The 26,049-nt window shown below is 42.7% G+C and overlaps 2 protein-coding genes across 4 annotated transcripts in view; both read right to left on the bottom strand.

The window, feature by feature from the left end:
• Positions 1-19,830, bottom strand: part of TCAIM (T cell activation inhibitor, mitochondrial) — a 45,475-nt gene extending 25,645 nt beyond the window's left edge. The window contains exons 1-6 of one of the 3 annotated variants that reach the window (XM_084620881.1): positions 19,358-19,830; positions 18,737-18,988; positions 15,611-15,684; positions 6,468-6,603; positions 5,656-5,809; positions 4,046-4,286 (exon numbers count right to left, since the gene is read on the bottom strand). In XM_084620881.1, the coding sequence (XP_084477007.1) occupies positions 4,046-4,286; positions 5,656-5,809; positions 6,468-6,603; positions 15,611-15,639 (560 nt within the window). In that variant the 5' untranslated portion in view covers positions 15,640-15,684; positions 18,737-18,988; positions 19,358-19,830. Of the gene's footprint in view, positions 1-4,045; positions 4,287-5,655; positions 5,810-6,467; positions 6,604-15,610; positions 15,685-18,736; positions 19,335-19,357 lie in introns of those variants that run through there. The other 2 variants (XM_084620883.1, XM_084620882.1) reach the window with 2 other exon arrangements.
• A 5,711-nt stretch (positions 19,831-25,541) lies between these two features.
• TOPAZ1 (testis and ovary specific TOPAZ 1) overlaps positions 25,542-26,049 on the bottom strand; it is a 99,176-nt gene continuing 98,668 nt past the window's right edge. Inside the window, exon 20 of the mRNA XM_084618261.1 lies at positions 25,542-25,806. Coding sequence (XP_084474387.1) covers positions 25,587-25,806 — 220 coding nt within the window. The 3' untranslated portion in view covers positions 25,542-25,586. The remainder of the gene's footprint in view (positions 25,807-26,049) is intronic.

The following is a 26,049-nucleotide window of genomic DNA, read 5'->3' as shown; positions in this document are numbered from 1 at the left end:
CTGAGATGCCACACTCATTTTCTATTGGGAAGCACTGCTTTCATTCAGGCCACCCATGGAAGGAGGCCCAGGCTGGGACAGTCCCAGAGGGTGAGGGGAAGAGCTCATTGGCTTGCAGAGTGCAGAGGTGGGACTGGGAGGTGGGCTGGGAAACCAGGTGTGGTGGCAAGCAGAGGGCATCTGCTCCGGAGCAAGGAGGTGGGCTCTCCTGTCATGCCAGGCTGCAGCCAGCAGGCAGCAAGGGGGAGCCTGACACCCTTGCTTCTTCACCAATGGTACCCTCCTGACTACAGCACCTTGGGTGGTTGCCCAGGTTGCCAACCCCTAACGCCTGCCCTGATGTGAAGGATGAGGTATCAATTCTGACTCATTTGAGGCCAAATTCTCTCCAGACTTATCAGAACCACTGGGACGTAATGCTCACACTGACATCTCTGATCATCTCACAGCCTAGTCAATCGTGATCCTCACTGAAGCAGGACACAGCAATCATGCCTACTTGTGAGGGATACAGTATGACCACATCCACCTTTTTTAAAGCTGCAGGGGGCCCTTCTCAATCTGAAAGAGAAAGGGAAGCAGACAGAAAACACACCTGATCCAGAAAATGTGCTGAGAAGTATGCCACTGGCGCTTCAAAGATAAAGCGCAGCAGTGATATACACTCTTTTCACACTCGGAGGAGCAAGACCTTAAGGGCACTGAAGATGCCCTTGCATTAAGGTCAGTCTATGAAGCTCAGTGATGTTCCAATGGGAATGAGACATAAGTGACTGAAGCTGCTGAATGCCTCTGATGTACCTATAAGTGAGAACTTGAGCTCCACAAAAGCTGTGCACCAACTGCCACACAAGTTGCTCTGAAACCTCTGGTATTATTAGAGATGCACTCTATTACCTCTAGCTGTTCTGAGGGGAGTGAAAGGTAGAGACCTGAGGATTGGTGTGGTTTACACGAGCAGCTCTAAAACAACTCTGTCAGATGTCAGTGCCTCTGAAGACTAACACAAAAAGTTGTGGTGTGTTTTGTGTTTAAATTTAAGGAAACTGACAGCAGAGCCAAAGGATATAATAGAGCGCGGGGAGAGATATGAGGGATGAAATACTTTGATACCTCACATGAGATAGGATGAACACTGATGAGTAGAGGTCACAGTTCTAGGGTTCCTTCGTCACTGATAACCCATCAGAAATGAATTGACTTCTGGAGCATACAGGTATGGCTGTAGGGCAGGGGAGGGAAACAGGGCAATCTAAATATCTAAGCAAGGACAATGTGAAGTACGTACAACAGCACTTAATTTTAAAACCGTGGGTGCTTTTACCAGGCCCACTGAACCAAAAGAGAGGGATCTATTGAGTGCAAAATCTCAGGTCTTAGCAGTTGTGTGCAGTGCACTAAATACAATTAAGGCCACATCTACAAAATTAAAAATAGCCCATTACTTTTGTGCTGCACAAATGTGAACAGCAAAATGCAATTATACTAGTAATACTAGAGCATTATTTTACAATCCTAAGTAACAAGAGAAAAATTATTCCACTATCACATTCCATATTTTAGTGACATTTCAGATATGAACGTTTTCAGATACCACACCTTTTATGAACTTGTTTTCTGAGCTGAATCCATACCATTAGCCAATATTTTGCCCTGATTGTGATGTGTGTGTCAAAGTCATAGCATTAGTGTTCATGGTAATTGTGAATTTGAATAAAGTCCACATTGAGGCCACCCTGCAGTCGCAGCTCCTGTCCCCACTATGAGCATCGTGACCGGACACATTGTCACAGCACCACTCAGGTTTGGCCCATCCATCCCTCCACAGACGGAGACAGAAGAGCAGCCATGCCAAACCTGAGGGGCACTATGACCACTCAGAGCCCCTGCAGGCTACCTGTCTTTGCATGCCATTCAGCCCTCTGGCTGAGAAGCTGCTAGTCCAAATCTCTTTCAGTTTAACAAAACGTTCAAGCGTAATCCAAACTACCAAAAAAATCAATCTATCCTCTGGGCCCCTGCGCTTAACCCTTTCCTTGGGTTTCGCTGCTTTTCCTCAGTTCTGATATCAAGCACTGTCTCATTGAGTCTAAATCTTCCTGAGGCCTCTAGCCTCCACTATTATCTGGCACTTTGGTTCTTGGCAGAAACAGCCACAGGAAGCAGGTGGGTCTTCTCCCCAACGCTGAACTCTCTCAGCCTATTTATAGGGCCCAGGTGTCTGCTGAGTTATCCCCAGATTTTTTTTGTCCCCTCTCTCTGGCTGATAATGATCTAATTTCCACCCATGTGGAATTTAATTTTGTAGATGTGGAAATATGCCCAACTGGCCTTTAACCCTTTCTTGTCAGTGATGGGGATTTCAGTTGATTACAGGAAGGTATTTTGACTGATCTGTAATTTCGATGCAACTTCAAGCAGCAGATGGACTTCTCAGGGCTTGCCCACATGGAGACCACTGTGTGGCAAGCCAGGGTGTGACTCTACAGTACACTAGCTTGCCATGCAGTAACTGGCCATGTGGACCTTGCTAATGCACAACAAAAGATCTGTAGTTCTGTGCAGTTCATCAAAGCACACTCTGGAATTATTCATGCACAGTAGCAGTCCGCATAGTCAGTCAGTGAGTGGCCAGCTAACGTGCTGTAGATTCCTACATGGCAAGCCAGAGTGTGAAGTCTCAGTGTAGACATGACCTAAGTCAACAGTGTATATTGTTTTCTAGTCAGAATATAGATCGATAGGAAATGTTATCTTTACTACACACACACAAAAACCCCCTCAAAACAAAACAGTAAATGATGCTTGTAATATTGGTCAGAAACCTGGTAGGTAGAGCTTTTGCTATAACTGGAAAAATATTTGAGACACTCAAAGATTAAAATCAATTATTTCTATGAGATACTTAATGATCTCCTTTACTCTATTTACCCTTTTCAACCATTTCAGCTATCCAAATGCCCACTATACACAACTGATTGATTGCAGTTTCTTGTTTTTACAAGAGCAATATTATACTCCACCGCTAAGAGAAAGTACTAAACTCAAGCATGAATATAAAACAGATACAAGAAAAAAGTCCATCTTCAAATGACAATTTATACAAATCATGAAGTAATCATAACAGGCTCATGATATAGAAGAAAAGGATGTACAATTACACACAGACAGAAAACAAAACTCATGTACAATTTAGATCTGTTATGTGTTTTACAGTAGTACAATGACCTTATGTGCTAGGTATCATGCTCTCTGCCTTGAAGAACTTAAACACCACACATTTTGCACTATATTATATTCAAGGGAATAAAAATTAAATTGTATAATGCTGTTTATTTTAATTCAGTCATTTTTAAAAAGTGTCTCATGATCAGCATTTATTTCTTCAGAAATCTGTAGTAAGCTTATTCAAGAGTTATAAACAATTAAGAGTACTAAGCAATTTTCAGCAGTTGATTTCTAAATCACACTATAATGCATTTTGTGTAAGTTAACTGCATATATTAAATTGCCAAAACTTTGGATATTTAAGATGGTGCCCGAAGGCTGAAACAGATGTTAGGCACAGCAAAAACCACACAATACAGATATAAAGCATTTTTATAGGGCTCTATAACATGGTACCCAATTGATGTCTTGACTTGCATAGATTTAAATGTATTATTTTGTGTTCTGAAAGCTCTAAGTATATTACAAGTGATGTAAAATACTGAGTTTTAACACCTGAAATCTGTTGACTCCCCTGATGAATCTACAGTGGTATTCCACAGCAAACTAATGAAAAACTAGGATTAAACATCCACATTTGAAACAATCATTGACTATGAGCCATGACATTCTTTGCCCATCGTTCACCAGTCGATGATTAACTGCAGTTGCTCATCTGAGCACCCTTCAATTACATCACTATAGGGTAAGGAACAATACTTGGGGTGATAAACATTTTGCAGTTTGTCAAAAATTCTTATCCTATTTTACCACTATTAAAAGCAGACTAATGTATATTACAAAACAGTAGTTTAGTTAAATAAAAACCTTTACCTACATTAGAGTAATTTCCACCCTCTGGGCTTGTTCTAGTTCTTCCTCAGGATCCTTGAATCCAGTAAATGAATAATAAGTCTTGTCCCATTTGATAGGCCTATAAAACGTCCCTTTTACTTCTTTGTGAGGTTGAGAGTTCACGCTTTGGACATGCTCAGTAGATAAGCTGCAGGAGTTGAGAATGTCTAATACTGTGCTTAGTAAGTCCCTGGTGTGCAAAGTAAAACTGACGGCTCGAAAACCTATAAAAAACGCAACCCTCAAAACAATTAATATTGCATTCAGCTGAATAGCTGAACTTTTAGATGCATTCACATTGTTTCATTCTTGTCTTAAAGTTGAAACAAACCATACATGTATTATATGATAAGTTTCACAGTGAAATTATAACATTTATTTAACAAGTACTATAGACTTCAAACTATTAGCATGGCAGAAGGCATCAGAATATAGTTTAATATTTACAATTGTACAAGTCCAGAGCTATAACTATTAGGATATTTCAACTATTTGGCTCAGTGGGTAAGTCTGAAGCTTATCTGCAATTGTGACAAATAGAAAATAAATATGAAGGAGGCGCAAACATTTCTATTGCTTTAACTCCAACAGTTTTGTTCGAGAGCCCTTTATGTAAGATTTATTAACAAAAAAAATACTACTTTGGATTACATATACTGTAGACAGGCAAGGATCTAAGACTACTTCACAAACAATAAGCCTCAACACCTATGAAATTCAAGAAACAAGCATTACACTTGTTATACACAGAGGTGTAAACTAAGGCACAGAGATGTTAACTGGCTCGCACAGTGCCACAGCAAGTCACTGGCAAAAGCAGGAACAGAACCACATAGATCCAGTCCCTCCTGTTCTAACTACTAAACAACCCCCCTTTATTCTTATATCTAAGTGGCTCAAATATACCACTATTTTTCTCTGCAGGCTAGTATGATTTTCTTCTTCTAGCAGAATGATCACTCAAAATTCATTTATGTGAGAATTTTCTGACCACTAGAAAAACAGAATATGAATTAAAATACAGCCTAACATGTCAGACAGAATTGTAAAAAAAATCTGAGGAAAATTCAGAGACAAGCATACCAAACTTGCCAGTGAATCATCCTACGTTCTCTTAAGCGAATATTAACTGAAATTTACAAACTGCACTTTAAAATGTACCTCTGCTGCTCTTGGTCATTCAGCACTTCTATAACATACTGAGAGTCTACATGCTACAGCTAGACCAAATAATGAGAAAATAAAAGTAACACCCTAAACTATAACTATCTTCAAGTTATACACAGACAGTTGAATTAAAAGCATTGATAGCTGGCAAGTATGTCAGGGTATTATTTCAATTTCATTGTAAGATTATTGACTGGACTCCTACTTACATTTAAACCCATTATAACCACTCGCTCTTAAAAAAGATTTTCCATTAGAAGAATGTGTAATTACCTGGGATGGCCTTTAAGGGCCTGATACAATGCCAATTGACATCAATGGGTAGTAGATAAGGCACTATAAAAAAGGGGTGAATAGTACAAAACTATGGAATGCATTTTCAGTATTTAATTTTGCAAGAGAAATTATCAGATTAAGAAAAAGCACCTGCAGCACTGAAGGATTCTTGGACATCAGAAGAGTTTTGCTCTCTCTCTCTCACGTAAAAAGTGAGTTGAGTTGGCTTAAAAGACTTAAATCCTGGTTTCTGGAGATTCTCCAAATAGCCATTTAACCTCTTAAGAGAGTTTTCATTGATTTCCTGTAGAAAACAAAATAAGAGCCACTGTAAATACTTAATTTTGTCTGCTTTCTCAACATGGCATATTTATTTAAAAGTAGGCTAACAGTGTTAGTTTAATAAGATACAACTAAATGTCAACGTATTAAACGTAGTTCACAATTCCATGAAAACACATCAATGTATTCCACATAGAAAGGTGACTGAGTAATTTCATTAAAAATTTATCTTCATTGCATGAATAGTTGACTTGATGGTAGATAAGAGTAAAACAGAAGTTAAAGCATATATAATGTTCAAGATAGCTTCCAAAAACAGGTAAAAAATTAGGTTTGATTAAAAGTAAAAGGTCATTCTTTGTAAGGGCTGTCAGAGGTTTAAAAAAAATAAAATGGAGTGTTGCATTAGTTCTATGTTTTGTATGGTTCAAGACTCCAGAGTGTCAGGGAAAGCAATGTATAGTGAAAGGCTGATTAGTGAGTTTGGGGATATACTTTGTCCAAATTATAAGAATTTGCTGGACATTATCTTGTTAAAGTTGTATTTTCCTGATCACCATGTTAGTTCTACAAATGGTAGATCAAACTTTGACAGTGTAAAATCTAAACTAATAAAATATTTCCTTTCTTCATACACCATATACATGAAAACACCTTTAGAAACAAAAATATATTTTTACCCTCTCTCTGGGATGCTGGCCAAAGAAATCTGGATGCACAGCAAAATAGAAAGGTCTGAGAGCATTGAAGACTTCAGCCCCTGACAAAGGTCTTGCCTGAAGAACCCACTGTAGCAGTATTTTCTCCAGATACAACCTAACAAGAAATAAAAGCTTTATGTATTAAAGTAACCTCCAAATGGTGAAGTAATATAAACTACATAAAAGAAATGTTACCAGAATGGTGTGAACACTCATATGAAATACAATCACTTAAAAATAAGCCGTACTAGAAGGCTGGATTTTGTCTCATGGGATCAACAAAATTCTATTTAACCATAACAGGCCTATTGTGTTACAAAGACGGTTGACGCTAACAGTTCTGATTAGTGGCATTCAAAAAGTGGTATTTGGAGAAGGTAAGGGATGAATCTTACAAGTTCATATATGAAATTCTCCACAGAAATACCTCTTTTAAATACTGGTGATTGGAATAGTCAGAGGTACTGAGGGCTGCCATCTTGGAATTGGTGTTTCTCAAGTCAATGCCCATAACTTGAAGGTTCGAAAGTAGCTAAGAAGTTTAATATTTGTAAAGCACTTTGCTATAAAAACAAAGCATTAGTTCTGGGCTAAAAAAAATCCGAGTTACTTACCTCTTGTAACTGTTGTTCTTTGAGATGTGTTGTTCATGTCAGTTCCAATTAGGTGTGTGCGCACTGCGGGCATGGCAGCTGGAAGGTTTTTCTCCTAGTGGCCTCTGTTGGGTTGGCCAGGGCGGCCCCTGGGGTCACACCTTCGTGGCAATCAATATAGGGTCCTGCCGACCCGCGACTCCCTCAGTTCCTTCTTGCCGGCTGCTCTCACAGATGGGTACGAGGATGGGAATTGGAATGGACATGAACACCACATCTCGAACAACAGTAATGAGAAGGTGAGTAACTGTTTTTTCTTCTTTGAGTGCTTGTTCATGTCAGTTCCAATTAGGCGATTACCAAGCCCAAGTTTTGGAGGTGGGGTCAGAACTCAAAGGTTTGCTGACTGTAGCACTGCTCTACCAAAGGCTGCATCATCTCTGGCCTGTTGGGTAATAGCGTAATGCGAGGCAAAAATGTGCACTGATGACAACATGCACCAGGAAATATGCAACTGAGAAAGCTTGCGCCCTCATGGAGTGTGCAGTGAGTGGAGGAGCAGGACAGAGTTGGAAGATAAGAGTTCGCAACATCCAGGCACAAGGACCACTCATGGCCATGGAACAACCTGTTGAGACAGTCTGCCAACTTGTTCTGTACTCCAGGGAGGATCGAGTGAGCTATGCAAAAGTCCCACAGTCTAAGGGCTTCCTGGCACAGGGGAGAGGAGCATGCACCCCATCTGTTTATATAAAACATCACTGTTGTGTTGTCTGTCATGACCAATACACATTTCCCCTCCAGATGAACTCGGAAGGTCTGGCATGCTAGGCGGACTGCTTTCAACTCTCTGACGTTGATGTGAAGGGAACTTCACCTGGGACCAGAGACCTTGTGTCCTGAGGTCTCCTAGGTGTGCCCCCCACCCCAATGCTGACACGTCCATCACCAGCAAGGAGGATGGGTGAGGTCTGGTGAAGGGGACCCCGGCACACCCTACCTGTGGGTCGAGCCACCATAAGAGGGAGTTGAGGACTGGATGAGGTAGAGTGACAATCTTGTCCAGACTGTCCTGAACCGGGTGATACACTGAGGCTAGCCACACCTGACAAGTCCGGAGTCTGAGTCTGGCGTGCTGTACTACATAGGTACAAGCGGCCATGTGTCCCAGAAGCTTCAGGCAATTCCTTGCTGTGGTTGTAGGGAACTGTCTGAGGTTTTGAATGACGTCACCCAGGGACCAGAACCACGATTTCGGGAGGCACGCAATGTCCTGTGTGGAGTCTAGTACCACTCCTATAAACTCTATCTGCTAAATGGGAGAGACTTCTACACACTGAGAAGGCCCAGTTTGTCAAAAGTTGCTCTTATGAAGCCAAGTTGTGCCTCCACTTGCGTCCTGGAGTGGCCCTTGATTATCCAGTTGTTGAGGTATGGAAATACCTGTACCTATTGCTTGTGCAGGAACGCAGCCACAACTGTGATGCACTTGGTAAACACTTTCTACAGTACGCATCCGATGAAGTGAGCTGTAGCTCAAGAAAGCTTATGCTCAAATAAATTGGTTAGTCTCTAAGGTGCCACAAGTCCTCCCTTTCTTTTTGTGAATACAGATTAAGACGGCTGTTACTCTGAAACTTGAGGAGCTGCTGACAGGTCAAAAACGGGAGGACCGTGAACTAGTAGTGATTGTGGATCACCATGAAACTGAGGTACCTTCTGTGGGATGGCTTAATTGAAATGTGAAAGTAAGCATCCTTCAAGTTGAGGGTGGCATACCAGTCCCCTGGATCCAAGGAAGGGATAATGGAGGCCAAAGAGACCATGGGGAACTTCAGTTTCTTCATGAACTTGTTGAGATCTTGCAGGTCTAGGATGGGCCTGAGGCCGCCTTTGGCTTCCAGTATTGGGAAATACCAGGAATAGAAGCCCTGGCCCTTCAACTCGAGGAACCTCTTCATAGAATCATAGAATATCAGGGTTGGAAGGGACCTCATGAGGTCATCTAGTCCAACCTCCTGCTCAAAGCAGGACCAATCCCCAATTTTTGCCCCACATCCCTAAATGGCCCCCTCAAGGATTGAACTCACAACCGTGGGTTTAGCAGGCCAGGGAGCTATCCCTCCCCCTCTTCCACTGCCCCAAGTGGCAAGAGCGAGTGCACCTCCTGTATGAGGAGCCTCTCGTGAGAAGGGTCTCTGAAGAGGGACGGGGAAAAGGGGTGGAAGGGCAGAGAATTGGTGGGACTATCCCCTTTCTACTGTGTAGAGTACCCAGAGATCCAATATAATTCAGGCCCACATGGGGTAGAAAGGGGACTGTTGGCACGAGAAGGTAAGGTGATATGGATCCAGTGTCCAGACTGATGGGTCGCGCCCAGGCGCATCTTCACAAGGTCTGCTTCTAGCCAGCAGACTGCTTCCCCTGACCAGAGCCCTGGCCTCTTTCTGTTGTTTCTACCCCATCCATGAGAGAAGTCCTGCCTATTTTGAGGCTGGTATGAACAAGGCGGGAGTCTGCAGCTTAAAATGTTTCTGTGGTTTGCTGGAGTGCGGAGGCCCAGAGACTTGAGGGTGGCCCTTGAGTCTTTCAGGCTATGAAGCTGGGAGTCTGTTTTCTCCGAAAACAGGGCTGAACCCTCAAAAGGGGAGATCTTGAATTGTATGCTGGACCTCTTAAGGAAGCCCAGACACCTGTAGCTAGGTGGTCCGTTTAATGGCTATCCCCGAGGCCATGGTATGGGACACTGAGAATGCCACTTCAAGGGCTGCCTGAAGTGAGACTCAGGAAACCAGCTTTCCTTCCTCCACTAGAGAGAATTCTGCCCTGGAGTCCTCCGGCAACAACTCTGAATTTGGCCATCACTCCGCAGGAGTTGTAACTGTACCTGCCGAGGACAGCCTGGTGGTTAGAGATCCAGAGTTGTAGCTCCCTGGTGGCATAAATTTTCCTCCCAAAGAGGTCCATCTTTTTTGCCTCCTGATTTTTGGGGAGGGACCCTGGCAGCTTTGGCACTCCCTAGCCATGGCAAATGAGCGGGAGTCTGGTGGAGGGTGGGTATACAGGGGCTCAAACCCTTTAAAGGGAACGAAACACCTCCACTCATTCCTCTTTGCCGTTGATGGCAAGGAGGCTGGAGTCTGCCACAATGTCTTAGTGGTCTCTTGTATAGTCCGTATTAGAGGCAGGGCGATATGGGAGGGACCAGAAGGGGCAAGGATGTCCACCATCAGGTCAGAGGACTCGATGACCTCCTCAGCCTGGATGCTCAGGTTTTGTGCCACCCTCCACATCAGTTGTTGGAGCACTCTACTGTCCTCTAAGGCTGGGGCCATTGATGTGCACGTCACTGCCTTGTCATGCGAGGAGGACGACGAGGCCCTAGTTGGGAGTGGGTCCTGCTCGCTACCCCCAGAACTGAGGGGATCTTTTGGCGCAGCTAGTGCCATTGTGGCCAGGGCTGGTGCCGCTGTCGGCACCCCAGTGAGTACGGCCAACATCAATGATGCCGGAGGTACAGCGACCATCTGGGAGGCTGAGGGCACATATGTCGCTGACCTAGAATAGGACAAGTGGCCGTGGCCCGGGCGTAAGGCCTAGGGGTCCAAAACGGCCACTGGGCTGCCACTGACCTGGCCACGGTCTCAGTTGGAGATGGTATTCTTGTCTGCGGGACCCCAAACTCCTGCTCCTCCTGGAGCAGTAGGACTCTGCTTCTGACTCCGAGGATTCTGTATAAGACGACCAGCGAGGAGCGGAGCCCGTCTGTGCCGGAGAGTGGCGTTTGGGGCTAGGACTGTTGTGGCTCCGCTACCAGCAAGTTCGTTGATAGCACTGGTGACCGGTGCTGAGGGGATGGCAATTGGCATGGCATTATCGCCGGTTTGCCCCGGACGGTGCTGGGGTCTCATGGGTACTTTTAGACTGCTGCGGGCATCCTGTCCTGTTTCAGGGGGTGGGGGAAGGCAGTGCTGTGAGGGTGATCAGGTCTTCAACCGCCTCGAATGCCTCCGGCGTGGACAGTATCTGCAAGTCACAGCTCTTCCAGACAAGGGAGGGGAGGGTGTCCAGACTCAAAAGGTCCTAGGGAGAGTCAGGAGTCAACACGAACCTCAATGTGGATGCTGAGCTTGTGTGGCCTGACGCAGGTCTCACAGCGGTGGGCTCCTTAAGCACTGCTCTGGGCATGGTGGAGCGTCCCCTCTCGGGTCTTCTTTTCTTGTGGGGGACTGGAGAATGAGAGTGCACGGAGCTCCTGTGAAGAGACGCCTGCCAGTGCCGAGAGTCTCTACTGGAGTCCTTTCTTGGTGCCGACTCATGCCCTGACGGTTCCATGGCACTGCGCCCCGGTGCTGAGGTGCTCAGCGTTGGCTCCGCTGAGCTGGGGTCCGAATGGGCATGCAAAGCAACTTCCATTAGCAGTATCTTGAGGTGCTGCTCCCTCTCTTTTTGGGTCCTCAGCCGAAAACCTCTACAGATTTTGCAGCACTCCTTGAGGTGGCCTTTACCCAGACACTTCAGGCAGGAAGCATGAGGGTCACTTTTTGGCACATGCTTGCCACAGTCTATGCAGGGTTTTAACCCTGGGGACAGAGGCATACCCCAGTACCAGAGAAAAAAGGGGAGGGGCCCAAAGGGTGCACCCCCAAGTAAACCTTATCTAAAACTAATACTAATTATACTCTATATACAAACTATTTACACAAAGAAGTTAAAGAAACTAGGGGAATTGCACTTGCAGAGCAAGAGCCACGAGCGTTCAGGCTAACTGTCACAGGCAGTAAGAATGAACTGAGGGGGTGGCAGGTTGGCAGGGCCTATATTGAGCATAAAGAAGGCGTGACCCCAGGGGGCACGCGCAGGCCAACCCAACAGAGGCTGCTAGGGGAAACATCTTCCGACTGCCGTGCATGCAGTACGTGCACACCTAATTGGAATGGACATGAACAAGCACTTGAAAAAGAAGTAATCATATTTCAACACAGAGAAGGCATCCCTTGTTCACTTCTGAGACCCACATGCCCATGGCTATTTTTAAACCTGAGCAAACTTACTTCATTTCCCAAGCATATTCTTGTATAGAAGACAAAATGATGTAAGGCAGTAGACTGGAGTAAAAGAAAATAAGCTATTTGAAAATGAGGAAAGATGCAAGAACAGAGGGAAGAAGAGGGATGTTGACAGATTTAATTTCCATCATAGATAAAGAAGATTGTTTACAGTAAGATTTGAAGAGAGGGAGTGTTTGGATAGATAGATCAGAAAGCACAAATTAAAGGGTGAACTTCAATTGTGGACAGTTAAAGGAGAGAGTTTAAGGTTGTAAGAGCAAGTAGTGGGCAAATAGGAGGTAGTGTGTCTTTGGCTTTAGAAATTTGTAAATACCAGGATTACAATTCTGAACTAATGTGAAAACTAACAAGATGCAATGAATATGATATGGTTCCATTTCCTGGAGTGGCAGAGTTATATGACCACAGCATTCTTGATCACCCCAGAAGGATCTCAGGAGGCAGAACTGAAGTAAGGGCAAGTTCTGGCAACATTCTGGAAATGACAAAGAGCAGACTTGCATGGCAGATTAGAGAAATGAGAGGAAAAGGCAAATTCTGGGTAAAAGATCACTAAGGTTTCTGACCATAGTACAAAGTTGTCTGAGTTATTGTGTTAAATGAACAGGACAGCACACTTATAAATATCAAGGTCAGCATGTAAATAGTAAATATTTAACAATAGAATTTTTCCTTTGCAACTGATCTCACATAGTATACTAATTAATTTACCAGGAGAAGTAATTTTTCTTTCCATCAGCATTCACATTCAGTTTGAAACTAAGATGACGAAGAGCACTTCAGTTCTGTTCAGCAGTAAAACACCTACATTTATGCAGTGTCTTTCATTTAAACTATAGACCCAAAAAAAAAAAAATCCACACTTCACAAAATTAAATACAAGACAGACAAAATCATAGTATGATCAGATGTTGATAAACTCAAGACAGGCGAATAAATGAAAGATAAGAGGCATAGTTGCATATCCTTCACATAGAAATGAGGACCATATAAAAATAATAAGACAGCCTTATAAAAGTTCATTCGTCTGATTTCCTGGGGTGAGTAATTTTACTGGAGAATAAATTGTGACGAACATTTCTTTGTGTCTACCCCTACCCTATAAAAAGTTGGCTAACAGATTTTTTTTGTTTTTTTGTGGCAGGGAGAGGGAGGAGAGGAGTTGGGTAGAGGAGTATGTGCCTGGACTGTTATAATTATCTTGATAATTTTGCAAGGCTGAAATAAGATGACCAAAAGGGAGATCAATCAATCAAGTTTTATTGCACTAGTCAAATGCCTTTGCAAACAAACACCATAGCCAAATCGCAGTTAGTTCAAATTTTATGAGATCTAGTAAAACCATCATCAAGAAACCCAAGAAAGGCAATCAAAGAATGTTTTAAAAGCCAAGATCTGTGCAAATATGGATATTCTGAAAATCAAATAACTTAACTTCACATTGCACTTTCTCTTAACAACCCGATGGTTTGGTCTTTGGGAAAAATCTTTTCTTTTCCAAAATCATTTAACAGTGAGTCAAATTAAAATAGAATTTACTTAGATCCATAACATTTTAGGGTCATCTCCAAATATCTTTTACAGCACTTGGGCAGCAGATTCCTTCATGTGAATACCTTTCCATCCAGCAATTAAAACAAGGTCAGATATCAGAGTCTCATGTGCATGTCTAAATTTTATTTTTAACAATTTTTTAAAACAAGTGTTGAGTTCTCAAGTTGAGATAAGGACCCTGATCTTGTTTGTCAGTATCTCTAACACTTTGTCAGGTCTTAAATTCTTCCCAAGTATTTTTTGGGGCTTGGTGCCAGGGCTCCCGCAGGTTTGAAAGTATTTACCAGCACTCTGTTCTGGATGGCTCTGGCTGAATTTAAGCCCTGCCTTTAGTTAACAACAGAACAACTGATGAGGCTAATAAAAAAGGGTAGGTGAATATTTAAGATTCAAATAAACTTGCAGGGCTTGAAGAATCTGACCGTGACAAGCACAAAGCTTTCTCTGGCAAAGATGGGGAGCCCTTACAGTTATAAAAATAACCTTTGAAATGTGAACCAAATGTAAACCAAAGCAACAGAGTCTTGTATGGGCAGAGAGACAACTCTACCACCTCTTCTGTTACTCCTAGTTTTGTCAAGAAGCAGACTGAAATTACCAAGACTGGTCAGCTTCACCACTATTATTCAGGAAAGGACAGTAGTAAAATTTATCCCCTCCCATATACACCATCTTTACAGTAACCAGGAGGCTCTGAGACAGTAAGAGAAAGATTTTCCCTTCCAGACACTCTTAAGTACTTTACATTTAATCAGACACCCACTAGCTAGAAGCTCATAAAAAAAAAAAAAAAAAAAAAAGGTAGAGTCTGAAAAAAGATCCATGGACAACACCCATACAAGAATGCCAGCACCCTACCCCTTCATAGTTGCTTGGCAAAGGGCCTAGGCGTCCTGTACCTTACCTGTTCCCATCTTTAAAAGTTACCTCTGGCTAACATAAAAAAAAAAGTTATGAGGAAAAACTTGTAACTGAATGTATGTCTTGAGACATACAAATCACATTTGTCCAAGATCTTAATGAGAAAAATGGCGATAGATGGAAACAAAATAAATAAAACTACTATATGTAACATTACCATGTTAGAAGATAGTTTTTTGCTAGGATCCTCAGCCTATTTTGAATTTACTCAAAGGAGGAACACTCACAGACCATAATTAACCTAACAGAATGAAGAATATACACAGAAAAGATGGAAGACAGACCTTTGAGGCATCCCATAGCTGTAGCACCAATTTAAGAAATTAAAATGAATTTAGAGGAAAAAAATGCAAAGAAGGTGCCCTTGACTTTTTGCTCAAGGAGTGAAAATTTCCCCCCAAAACCGCATTCAGATTAAGGAGGATAAGAAGAGACAGGGATTCATGTTCAAAAGCAAAATCATTACCACCTAGAGTAGGGCAGTCTCACTATTGTGAAAGATATTATCAAACAAAATCTCTGCAACAAGATGTTATGCAATAGGATTGCAAGACATAATTATTGATGAAATAATACCCCCTGTTGAAGATTGGTGTCAAAATCTATTAAACTCAACTTTTTCCTGTAGTTTTCACATTGAATATCTTTGGTAAAAGTAATTTACTTTATCCTTACAGTTCACTTTATCTGTAATACTGAACTTTAATAGCATAAGAATTCAGTTATATTTTGGATATTTAATTTTAGCTTTGTTATATCACTTTATTTCACAAAGCCATACTCAAACCTATGTTCTGTTTAGCCTGTGTCTGACAACTCATCCTCCATTGGATGACTGAATGTTTATTGCAGCTATTGTGGTAAAAACGGCACATGGATAACAAATGACCGATTAATATTTTTCAATTTTTCTCTGAAACACAAAACCTCCAGTTTTTAATTACAAAGTTAAAGGGTAGATTAATTTGGCAATCAGTCTTACCTCCTCACAGACCCCAAATGGGAAAACATCTCACTGCTTATGCTCAAGTCAACTTTCAGACATCCGCTAGGTCACTTAAAGAAGAATACAGAAGGAAAGTATATTTAATGATTGTGTCCATGTATATTTTCTCCTTTCAGTTCTCTAAAAAACTGTTTTACAATTGAAGTAACAGTGGTAATGAACAACTAAGAAAATCCACAATGTGGGATTTGGTTTTACACAAGGATGGTTTTAGATTTTTTCCTAAGCTAAAGGAAAAAAGTATCCTTTAGTAAGTTATGTGATAAATTCTGTATTGACATAGGTGGATTTGAACTGATACTATTTGAAAATCTTAAACAGAATAATTTAAAGATACTCCAGTTTCTGAGTATGGCTTTTAAAAAAAAATCCTTTGAGATATTTAAAATGTTTTTTAGTTTCCCTGTTGATATTTATAACTGTCTTTTCAGCACAAGAGAAATTGACTGGCTACACAGGGGAAAACAGCAACATTGACTATGCACAAAGTGCTATCAAATCCACAAAACAGAACAAAAAACAAACAAAAAACAGAGCAAAACAGTTTTTCACTCAAACTTCTTCCAGTTATCTTAGGTGCTACATTTAACTTTATATTTGTTTTGAAAAATCTGATTTTCAAGTTGGTTGTGTCCCTTTAAAAACAGGTGGCAGATGGTATGAAAAACTATGTATAATTCGATATGGAATCTATTCCCACAAGAGATCATTGAGGCAAAAAGCTTAGCAGATTTCAAAATGAAATTAGCAATTTTTTGTATGGATAACAAGAAAAATCTAGAATCACAGTAGTAAACACTAAATAAATGAACCAAGAAAAGCCACCAAACAGTTTTGGAAGGGCTTAAGCCAATTTCTAACTACTGAGGGTTAGGAGGGAGTATTTCTGGAGGCAGATTCTCTCATAACTGCCTGCTGCAGTTTTCTTGCGTCTTCCTCTGAAACATCTGGTGTTGGCTACTGTATTAATTATGTTATTAAACTGATCAACTGAACACACACAATTATTTCATCTGCATCCTAATCAAAAGACAGTTGTGTCTGAGCAAAACACAACTTTATTTCCTCAAACAAACTAGATTTATACTCCACTTCTAACACCAACGTCTTTGAGAATAAAGCATCATTTATGCCTTATCACGTCAGAACTCAAAGTGAATACATTTGGTTTCATATTCCTATTGAGCCTTAGTTCTCAACCTTAACATGAAGGGAGAGTGACAAGCAAAAAGTTACTGCATTTTAAAAAAAACAAATCTGAGTCTTTTCATTGTAATGTATTTTTTTAATTTTTATTGAGTGTTAATCAAGTGATATCTAGGGCAGCTTGAAACAAATTGTGTTTTAATAGTCCATTCACCACATATTTTTTTAAAACAGTCCTAATAATTTTTGCTTTAATACTTTTGCAATTCTCCATAGATGTAGGGCCAAACACTTCCTTATGTCAAGTATAAGGTTATTTGCTAATAAGTGTGTAGGCCCTTTTTTCCTCTTGGAAAGACACAAAATAGTTCAGCATAATTGGCAGTCTCCTCAAGGGAAGCAGCATAGTGTGTGTATAAATAGTGTCTGCTGTCAGCTCCTCACATTTAACTGAACACTTGATTGCTGTGAGCATTCCCAGCAGCATGCTGAACTGAATAACTGAACATTCCAGGTATACCAATGTTAGTAAGAATGACAGATGTCATGAACAGGCAAAAGCTGAAGGAGTTAAATACAAAGGAAATATTCACTTTTCTCATACAGCACAAAATCTGCTATGGTTAACCAGTTAAGTCAACAATTTGATTACTTTTCTAAAACAATTTAAAAAATCCCAACACATTCTTTACAGACATCTTCTTTCACCAAATCACACACTATTTTAGATTCTAATTTTATGCCTGCTGAAGCAACTACCCATTTCCCTAATTAGCCAGACTGCAGCATGGCTATTTCAACAACAGTATACACGGAGTTAACCAAACAAACATTCATATAAATATTTTAGCTACAATATTTCCAAAGGTTAGGAGTACAACACTAGAGCTGGTTCTGTGGCTTTTTGCTACCTCAGGCAAATTCAGAGTGGTCATAAGCAGTGCAAAGTAAATTACAAAAATTCAAAGACTGAGTAAGTTCTTAAAATATTTCATGAAGCATCCAGCAAATTCTACCTCCAGACTGTAAAAAACGGCCTTAAAATTAAAATCTAAAATGCGAGTCTTTAGCTCCATGCAAGAGAGAATGAATCAGGGCTGATTTGTCAACAGGAAAATTTAAGAGACACCATGTTGAAACCCACACCATTAACACGTGACTAAACATTTTGCTGCCTCAGGCGGACACCTGTTGGGCCTATGTTGCATTATGTGAGAGATCTGAGATGCAGTCATGTAACTGCAGTTCCAAATCAAAGCCTTTTGTGAGAGGCAGGAAAGGAGGAGTTTTAGCCTGGTCTCCAGAGGAGCTGCGCAGGGTGCCAGAACCCACACGGCCTGGCGGCTTGCACGCTCAGCATACTACAGAAGAAGTTTACAAAACACAACACAAGCCAAGTGCCTTCCAGCTCTTGACCATCCACAGCGTACAAGGCCAGAGGGCACCTTGACCTCTTGCATATCGCAGGCCCCCAACATCATCTAAACCCAACCACCTAAACTAGCCCCAAGTATTACAGCCCAGGGGACATTAGTCTGCACCCAGCCCCTGAGCAGAGCCGCCCGACCCCGAGACCCCACGAAGGGCCGCTCAGACACAGCCGCCCCGCCCGGCGGACTGCGTTTCCACGGGGTTATTGGTTTAACATCCAGTCTCTCCGAGGGTGCGCCCGAGCCAAAGCGGGCGCGGGCAGCGCTCGTCAGCTGGCCCCGCACAACACCGGGGTTACAATCCGGGCACAAACAGGGCTGCCTTCAAAAGCGCCAGGGGCCCCGTCCACCGCGTGACGGGAAAGCGCCGCCCCCGGCCTCGCTCCCCGGGGCAGCGGGATGATTTAAATGAGTCACGTGGAAACCGCTCACTGCCTGGGGCCGTTAGCACGTTCAACGGGCCGCTCCCGAGGGGTCGTAGGCCTCGGAAGGGCCCGTGGGCGCAGAACCCCGCGCGCCTCCTTACCTCAGCGTCGTGACAGCGGCCCCCGCCTGCCGGGGCTCGGTCCCCATCGCGGGGCACGGGCGCAGGGACCTGACACTAGTGACCCGCCCCCCCGCTCCCGACAGGGAGAAGGAGGAGCGGCCTGAGGGGCGGGGTCGCCGCCGTCACCTTCCCACCTCCCGGGCCGGTTCCGCCTCCGGCTCCGCCCACGCTCCGGGTCGCGCGCTGGTCCGGGGTCGCGCGCAGCCGCGTCACCTCGCGCATTTCTCCAACCTGCGACCAAGAGAGACAGCAAGTGTAGCCGCGCATGCGCGAGAGCTCGGCCGGGCCCCAGCGGCGGCTGTTGACCTCTCGGAGGCCGAACGTGACGCTCCAGCTGCCGAGCGACGGCGGAGCCCGGCCCCCAGCCCCGCAAACGCGATGAACGGACTCTCCCCGCCCCCCCCCCCTTGGGCCTTGCCGCCGTTACCGGGCTCCTCCGCAGCGGCAGGCCCCAGGCTCGCGACGCCGGCGCCCCGCAGTCCCATCCCAGCGCCGGTGACTTCAGCCCAGCGGAACCGGCCGGAGTTTAGCGGGCTCCTCAGGCTTCCACCGCTCCAGCAAGGAAGCGCGCGCGTCACGTCGGGGGTTTCGCCCTGTTACCTCGAAGGCCTCGCCTGTAACCGCACACGCCGCAGCAGCTGTGCGGGGCCGCCGGCCGCGCGCCCCTGAGCTCCCGCTGCTGCGAGTTCCTCCTCCCCGGGAGTTTGCGAGTGGGGGCTTGGCAATGTCTCCACCCACGCACCGGGAGTAGCTAGCCTGGCTGGGGAGCCCCACGCTGCTCTGTCTCTGAGCTGGAAATCAATTTTCACTGCTTGTGAACGCAGCTACCCAGCAACAGGAGTCTGGTGGCACCTTAAAGACTAACCCCTTTATTTGGGCATACGCTTTCGTGGGTAAAAAACCCACATCAAGAAGTGGGTTTTTTACTCACGAAGGCATATGCCCAAACAAATCTGTTTATCTTTAAGGGGCCCCGAGATACCTTGTTGTTTTTTGTGGATACAGACTAACACAGCTACTGCTCTGATACATGGCAGCTACCCAGCAATTGATACTTATTCCTGCACTAGAAGTGTTTGGGGGGGGGGGGGGGAGAAAACCTGGATTTGTGCTGGAAATGGCCCAACTGGATTATCATACACATTGTAAGGCCAGTGATCACTTTAGATAAGCTATTACCAGCAGGAGAGTGGGGTGGGGGGGGACAGAAAACCTTTTGTAGTGGTAAACACCCATTTTTTCATGGTTTGTGTGTATACAAAGATCTTCTGTACTTTTCACAGTATACAGCCGCTGAAGTGAGCTGTAGCTCACAAAAGCTTATGCTCAAATAAATTTGTTAGTCTCTAAGGTGCCACAAGTACTCCTTTTCTTTTTTTAAAGGGGACACTGTATTCCTTTTAAATAAACACACAAAGTACAGCCCTGAGGTTGATGGCCAGATGCTAATACAGCCCTTATCCTTATTTCTGGCAAGTTGGTGATCAAATAGAATTTCACAACATTCTAATAGATTTTTGAGCACTTTACATACACAATAACAATGGTGTTTGGGATTCAATGCAAAGCATTAACATATAGTTAAATTCAGTAGTAATAGGCAATATATGAAGTCCATGACTATTACCTAGAATTGACAGAATTTTATTTTTTTTCATAATTTTGATGGATATTGATTATTTTTGAACTTTTTTTTATTTTTATCAATTTAAATGTTAAATTGTGGGACGTTAGGGCAAGGGTCACAAAATATTTAAAGAGTTAATATTCAAAAAGTTAAAAGCGTTGTAACTATTACAACATGTCAGCATTACATGTAAATCTATACAAAGTATTAGGTGTTTTTGCATCCTAATAAATGCCAGTCAATAAGTCATGTAAGCAAATTGGTTGTATAATTATGCAGGTTTCTGTGATGTCACCTGCTGATTCTCTCTCTCCTCCATTGGCTTTACCTTTAGTAGATCAAACATTTTCCACTGAAACTGGTTTTTGACAAAATTAGGTTTTTGATTAAATGAAAAATGTCTTTTCTCACTAGATAATTTTGAGTTTCTGTCAAAAAATGGAACCACCCCCAAATCCCCAGCCAAACAAAAAACTGATTAGGAATATTGCAACAGTGCCTCCTGGGGGTTGTTGTTTGGCTGCTTCATGCCTCCATTCTCCTCTGTGGCCGAAGTTCCCCAGTTATGACCTCTCCCACGATACTTCACAGCCCGTGACTTCCATGATGTACTGCAAGTGCTCAGTAAGAAGGGAGAACATGGTACATCATGAGAATTATAGTTCAGCCAGAGACACCAGCCCACAGAGGAAAATGGAGTATAGAGCACCCAAACGACAACTCCTAGCATTTGGCAGCATTTCTGAATTGAAAGTTTTCAAATAAAATGTTTTGATTTTTCACTGAAAATTTGAAATTTTAAGCAGAAAAAAAACATTTCAGGAAACTCAGGGTTTACAACATGTTGAGTTCAGGGAATTTAGTGCTAGGGAAGGCCTCCAGCATCTTTGGCCCATCCCCAAGCATACAAGAAATCTGATGCACCACTGATTGGTTTCATCCACTATATCTGGTCATCTAGCTAGTCTGTTCTTTTGGTGCAGAACTAGCAGGAGTTCCTAACCCATGTAGAGAATTCTTAGTAAAGAAGGTCTTGGAGAGATGGTCCAAAGGTGACAGATGCAGGGAAGACAACAAACACCGCATAAAAATACAGATTTTGTTAGGGTTATTGGATGCTCTACCTAGGATGGAGGCAGTTCTATTTAAAGATGCATTTGTTTGGTACTTTTAGGGTTAGTGAGCGGGTGCCACAGGCAGCAGGGGACAAGTCCAAGCATGCATTAGAAATAACTGATGTAAGGTTTACACAAAGAGCATTTTGTGTCCATTTGAGGTATTTGAAAACAAACAGGAAAAGCAAATTGGTGCTGCTAAGAGAACACTTGGATGACTATCATAGAATCATAGAAGATTAGGGTTGGAATGGACCTCAGGTCATCTAGTCCAACCCCCACCAGATTACTATCTGTGCTGTATAAATGCAGTGAAAGCCTTTCTAGCCCTATGGAAAGTTGAGCCTGGCCCACTATTTGTACATTGGTATGACGGCTATCTGACCAGATATCCGTTTGCTGCTGTAATGGAGAAGGCATTATTGGCCTTAGTTCTTAATTTTGGTACAGTTTCCTTCACTATTAATGCAGTGACAGTCATAGGGGCTGGAGCACCCACAGGGAAAAATTGATGGGTGCTCTGCACCCATCAGCAGCTCCCCACCCCGCCCCATCTCACCTCCACCTCCTCCCCTGAGCGCGCTGCTGCGTCCCGCTTCTCCCCCCTCCCTTCCAGCGCTTGCGCCATGAAACATCTGTTTCGTGCAGCAAGCCTGGGAGGGAGGAGGAGGGGGAACTTGGAGCACTTGGGGGAGGAGGCGGGGCTGGGCTGGGGATTTGGGGAGGGAACCAATAGAGGCAGGCAGGGGCAGAGTTGGGGCACGAGCACCCACCGGCACCGACAAAAGTTGGCGCCTGTGGTGACATGCACAGCATAAGAGGATTCTGATTCCCAGAGAGTTCAGGCAATAGGGTGCTAGAAACCAAACTGTTACAAGGCTTATGTTTGTCCCTGTCACGGTTCCTCCCCCACTCTGAACTCTAGGGTACAGATGTGGGGACCTGCATGAAAAACCTCCTAAGCTTATCTTTACCAGCTTAGGTCAAAACTTCCCCAAGGTACAAAATATTACACCTTGGACTGGCCGCTACCACCACCAAACTAATACTGGTTACTGGGGAAGAGCTGTTTGGACGCGTCCTTCCCCCCAAAATACTTCCCAAAACCTTGCACCCCACTTCCTGGACAAGGTTTGGTAAAAAGCCTCACCAATTTGCCTAGGTGACTACAGACCCAGACCCTTGGATCTTAAGAACAATGAACAATCCTCCCAACACTTGCACCCCCCCCTTTCCTGGGAAATGTTGGATAAAAAGCCTCACCAATTTGCATAGGTGACCACAGACCCAAACCCTTGGATCTGAGAACAATGAAAAAGCATTCAGTGTTTTACAAGAAGACTTTTAATAAAAAATAGAAGTAAATAGAAATAAAGAAATCCCCCCTGTAAAATCAGGATGGTAGATATCTTACAGGGTAATTAGATTCAAAAACATAGAGAACCCCTCTAGGCAAAACCTTAAGTTACAAAAAAGATACACAGACAGAAATAGTTATTCTATTCAGCACAATTCTTTTCTCAGCCATTTAAAGAAATCATAATCTAACACATACCTAGCTAGATTACTTACTAAAAGTTCTAAGGCTCCATTCCTGTTCTGTCCCCGGCCAAGACGACTACAGACAGACACAGACCCTTTGTTTCTCTCCCTCCTCCCAGCTTTTGAAAGTATCTTGTCTCCTCATTGGTCATTTTGGTCAGGTGCCAGCGAGGTTACCTTTAGCTTCTTAACCCTTTACAGGTGAGAGGAGCTTTCCCCTGGCCAGGAGGGATTTCAAAGGGGTTTACCCTTCCCTTTATATTTATGACAGTCCCTATGAAAGTTTTGCTGGGGTCCTTTCTTTGTGATCGCAGGAGACATCCCCAAACAAGGCTGACTCTTTGTAACTGCAACACTGTGTAGCGCATTGGGCCCACAGGAGGGTGGCCAGGTTAGCAAGTTGATGACAGCTAAGCTCCAGGGCTGAGGCGGTCTGTATTCAGTAGTTTGGCAGGAGAGATGGGGGAAGGGGCAGTACACACGAGGGTGAGAGGATTCAGGAGTGAGCTGAATCCTTGGAGTAGGCTGAGAGAGAGAGGTTATATAATGGAGCTCTGTAACCCCACTTTGAACCCACTTCAATGCCTGGTACGTGAGAGCTGGGGAATAAGGGAAGATAATACTGCAGAGAGGCATTAAATTAATAAAACTGCAGCCTGCTACTTAAATCCATCCCTGTGTCTCTCTTTGTGAATCTGTATGTCCTGATCACTAATTTATGGTAAGCTTCCATACCACATGTCTCTTTATTCTAGCTGAGAAATTTCAAGTCTGGCCCCTACTATTTAATAAAAAAACTAACCTTTTTAAAGAGAAAAATGTGTAGTTAGAGATGTAACAGATATTCAGAGAAAGGGAAAGTGGGGGCATGTCCTGTGTCCCACCTACTAAACATTTATGACTATATACAGGCCAAAGTTCATAAATCTTCTTACTGAAGGAGACTGGTTGGGAGTTAAAAGGGATCATTCAGCTCTATTAAGAGAAGAGTATCTGGAATAAGGCACCTCTAAGCCAGTTATTGGTTCAAAAGTAATTGGGGTGAAAAAGGCATTCATCTGGAAAGTCTTACCAATAATGTGCCCAACGGATATTCCCTTAAATTTTAAACATAGGGGACTAGCTTCAGCAACGACCTATGAAGGGGAGGAATGGGAAGTTAAGCTTTTTTTTTGCTTCTGAAATTTTATGACCATTCAACATTATTTTACTCACACTATCTTCAGCCTTTACTCAGCATCTCCCAGGCCTTTCTGAATATTTGCCTAGAGATACAGGTAGGACAGGATCTATTTCATTTTTTATGTAGGAAATAAACTAAACCTTTAGTTAGAGCAGATTATCTAAAATTACTTATGCAGATGAACTAGATTACATTTTAGTTTTATAAATTTGTGAATATAATGTTGAAACAATTAAAAATTAACAGGAGGGTAAAATATATGCTGTAGGTCCATGAAAGCATAGAGGCCTCGCACACTGAAAACATCAGAACTGCAAATAATCCCTGCATGCCCATATAATTTAAAATATAGGTATGGGGGAAAACAAATAGGCTGTAAGGGAGAGAAGATGACTCACCACATAGTTGCATAAGATTCTCCAAAATCATAAAGGAGTTCTGAATAAAAGACTTTTGGTTTATATGCTTGGGGATTTGTGTTCCATGTAATTTAAGCAGAACTTTTCTCATAGGAATTTCTCCAATGGTGTGCATGTCTAGCTATGTTTTAATGGACTGGATCAAACAGAACTGTCTAATCTCTTAAATTCAGAAGCTTGATAGGCAGCTAAGAAAAATGGCAGTTTGCATCTTAGAAAAAATGACAAGGCAGATAAGAAAGGGAGGTGTCATTTCTATTGGATGTCTGGCATTTCTTAGGTAAGCGCCAAGATGCGAGTTCTGTTCTACACTATTTTGTTCATTATATTGTTACTTCAGTTTCCCAACTCACTTCCACTTCAGATGGAAGTCTGTGTCCTGTCTGACAAGTAGACTGTGAGCTCTCTGTGACAGAAACTGTTCTATTGTTTGTACAATGCTTATAGGGTTCCTAGTCACTAGCATAATTCAAATAAATAGTGATTGGTGGTTTAAAAATACTCAAAATAGAAAAAATATGGCTACTTCAAAAAGTAACCTAGATATTCTGAAGAACTAAAACAAATGAAAATCTATTATGATTCTCATTTCTCAGTTGGAAAAAGGAAATAGTTAACTGGCAGCTGTGGAGGATATTCAACCATATTCAGAGTATTTCTGATGTCAGTCACTGGAGGCTAAAGTGACTCTAGTGAGGTAATCTATGCAATGATACCTGCCTCAAGAAAAAAGTTATTCTGGTCCTATGTTATCTCTGAAAATCTATAAACATTCCAAAAACAGGTTAAGATTTGAAACCTTATCTAATCAAGTGTTGACTCTTACAGTTAATCAATAACAGTCTGAACACAGTGGGAACTATCTATTGATTTATTATTTTCAACAATGATTACTTCAACTATTCAAAAAAAGAAAAAAGAAAAAAAAAGAAGTCTTTACCAACTAATGACTACTGAAAAGCCAGACCTTTCCAGCCCATTTCATATTCTCTTTCAGCCATTTTAGAGCAGAATTATGTTCCAAACTGTAAACCTGTTCCATATTAATATTCATTGTCATGTGCTTAAGAAAAAGCTTTGGATTAGATATACGAGCAGCTTGAATCAGTCTCTCAACTGCTGCTCGATAGTCATCTTTACTCCGCACTTTTTGTTCTTCGGATCTGCAAAAGAGTTTTCACAAGTACAAAAATCATGGAACACAAACACTAAGATATGTCATTCATACATGGTTTTCAGTCATTGGCATCAAAATTACTAAAACAGTAAAAAAAATCCTTGCGTTCATATTTCCTAATGCAAATATTGTAAACTGCTAGACGCTGATAGCTGATTATTCTGAAGTTTATGAACTAAGTTAGCACCTATCAGAAAAAGTAAAACGTAACACATTTTAAAATACTGGT

Source organism: Lepidochelys olivacea, assembly GCF_965140295.1.
Source record: "Lepidochelys olivacea isolate rLepOli2 genome assembly, chromosome: 2".
Taxonomy (NCBI): domain Eukaryota; kingdom Metazoa; phylum Chordata; order Testudines; family Cheloniidae; genus Lepidochelys; species Lepidochelys olivacea.
The sequence above is the reverse complement of the archived record's forward strand: the minus strand, read 5'-3'. Positions and strand labels throughout refer to the sequence as shown.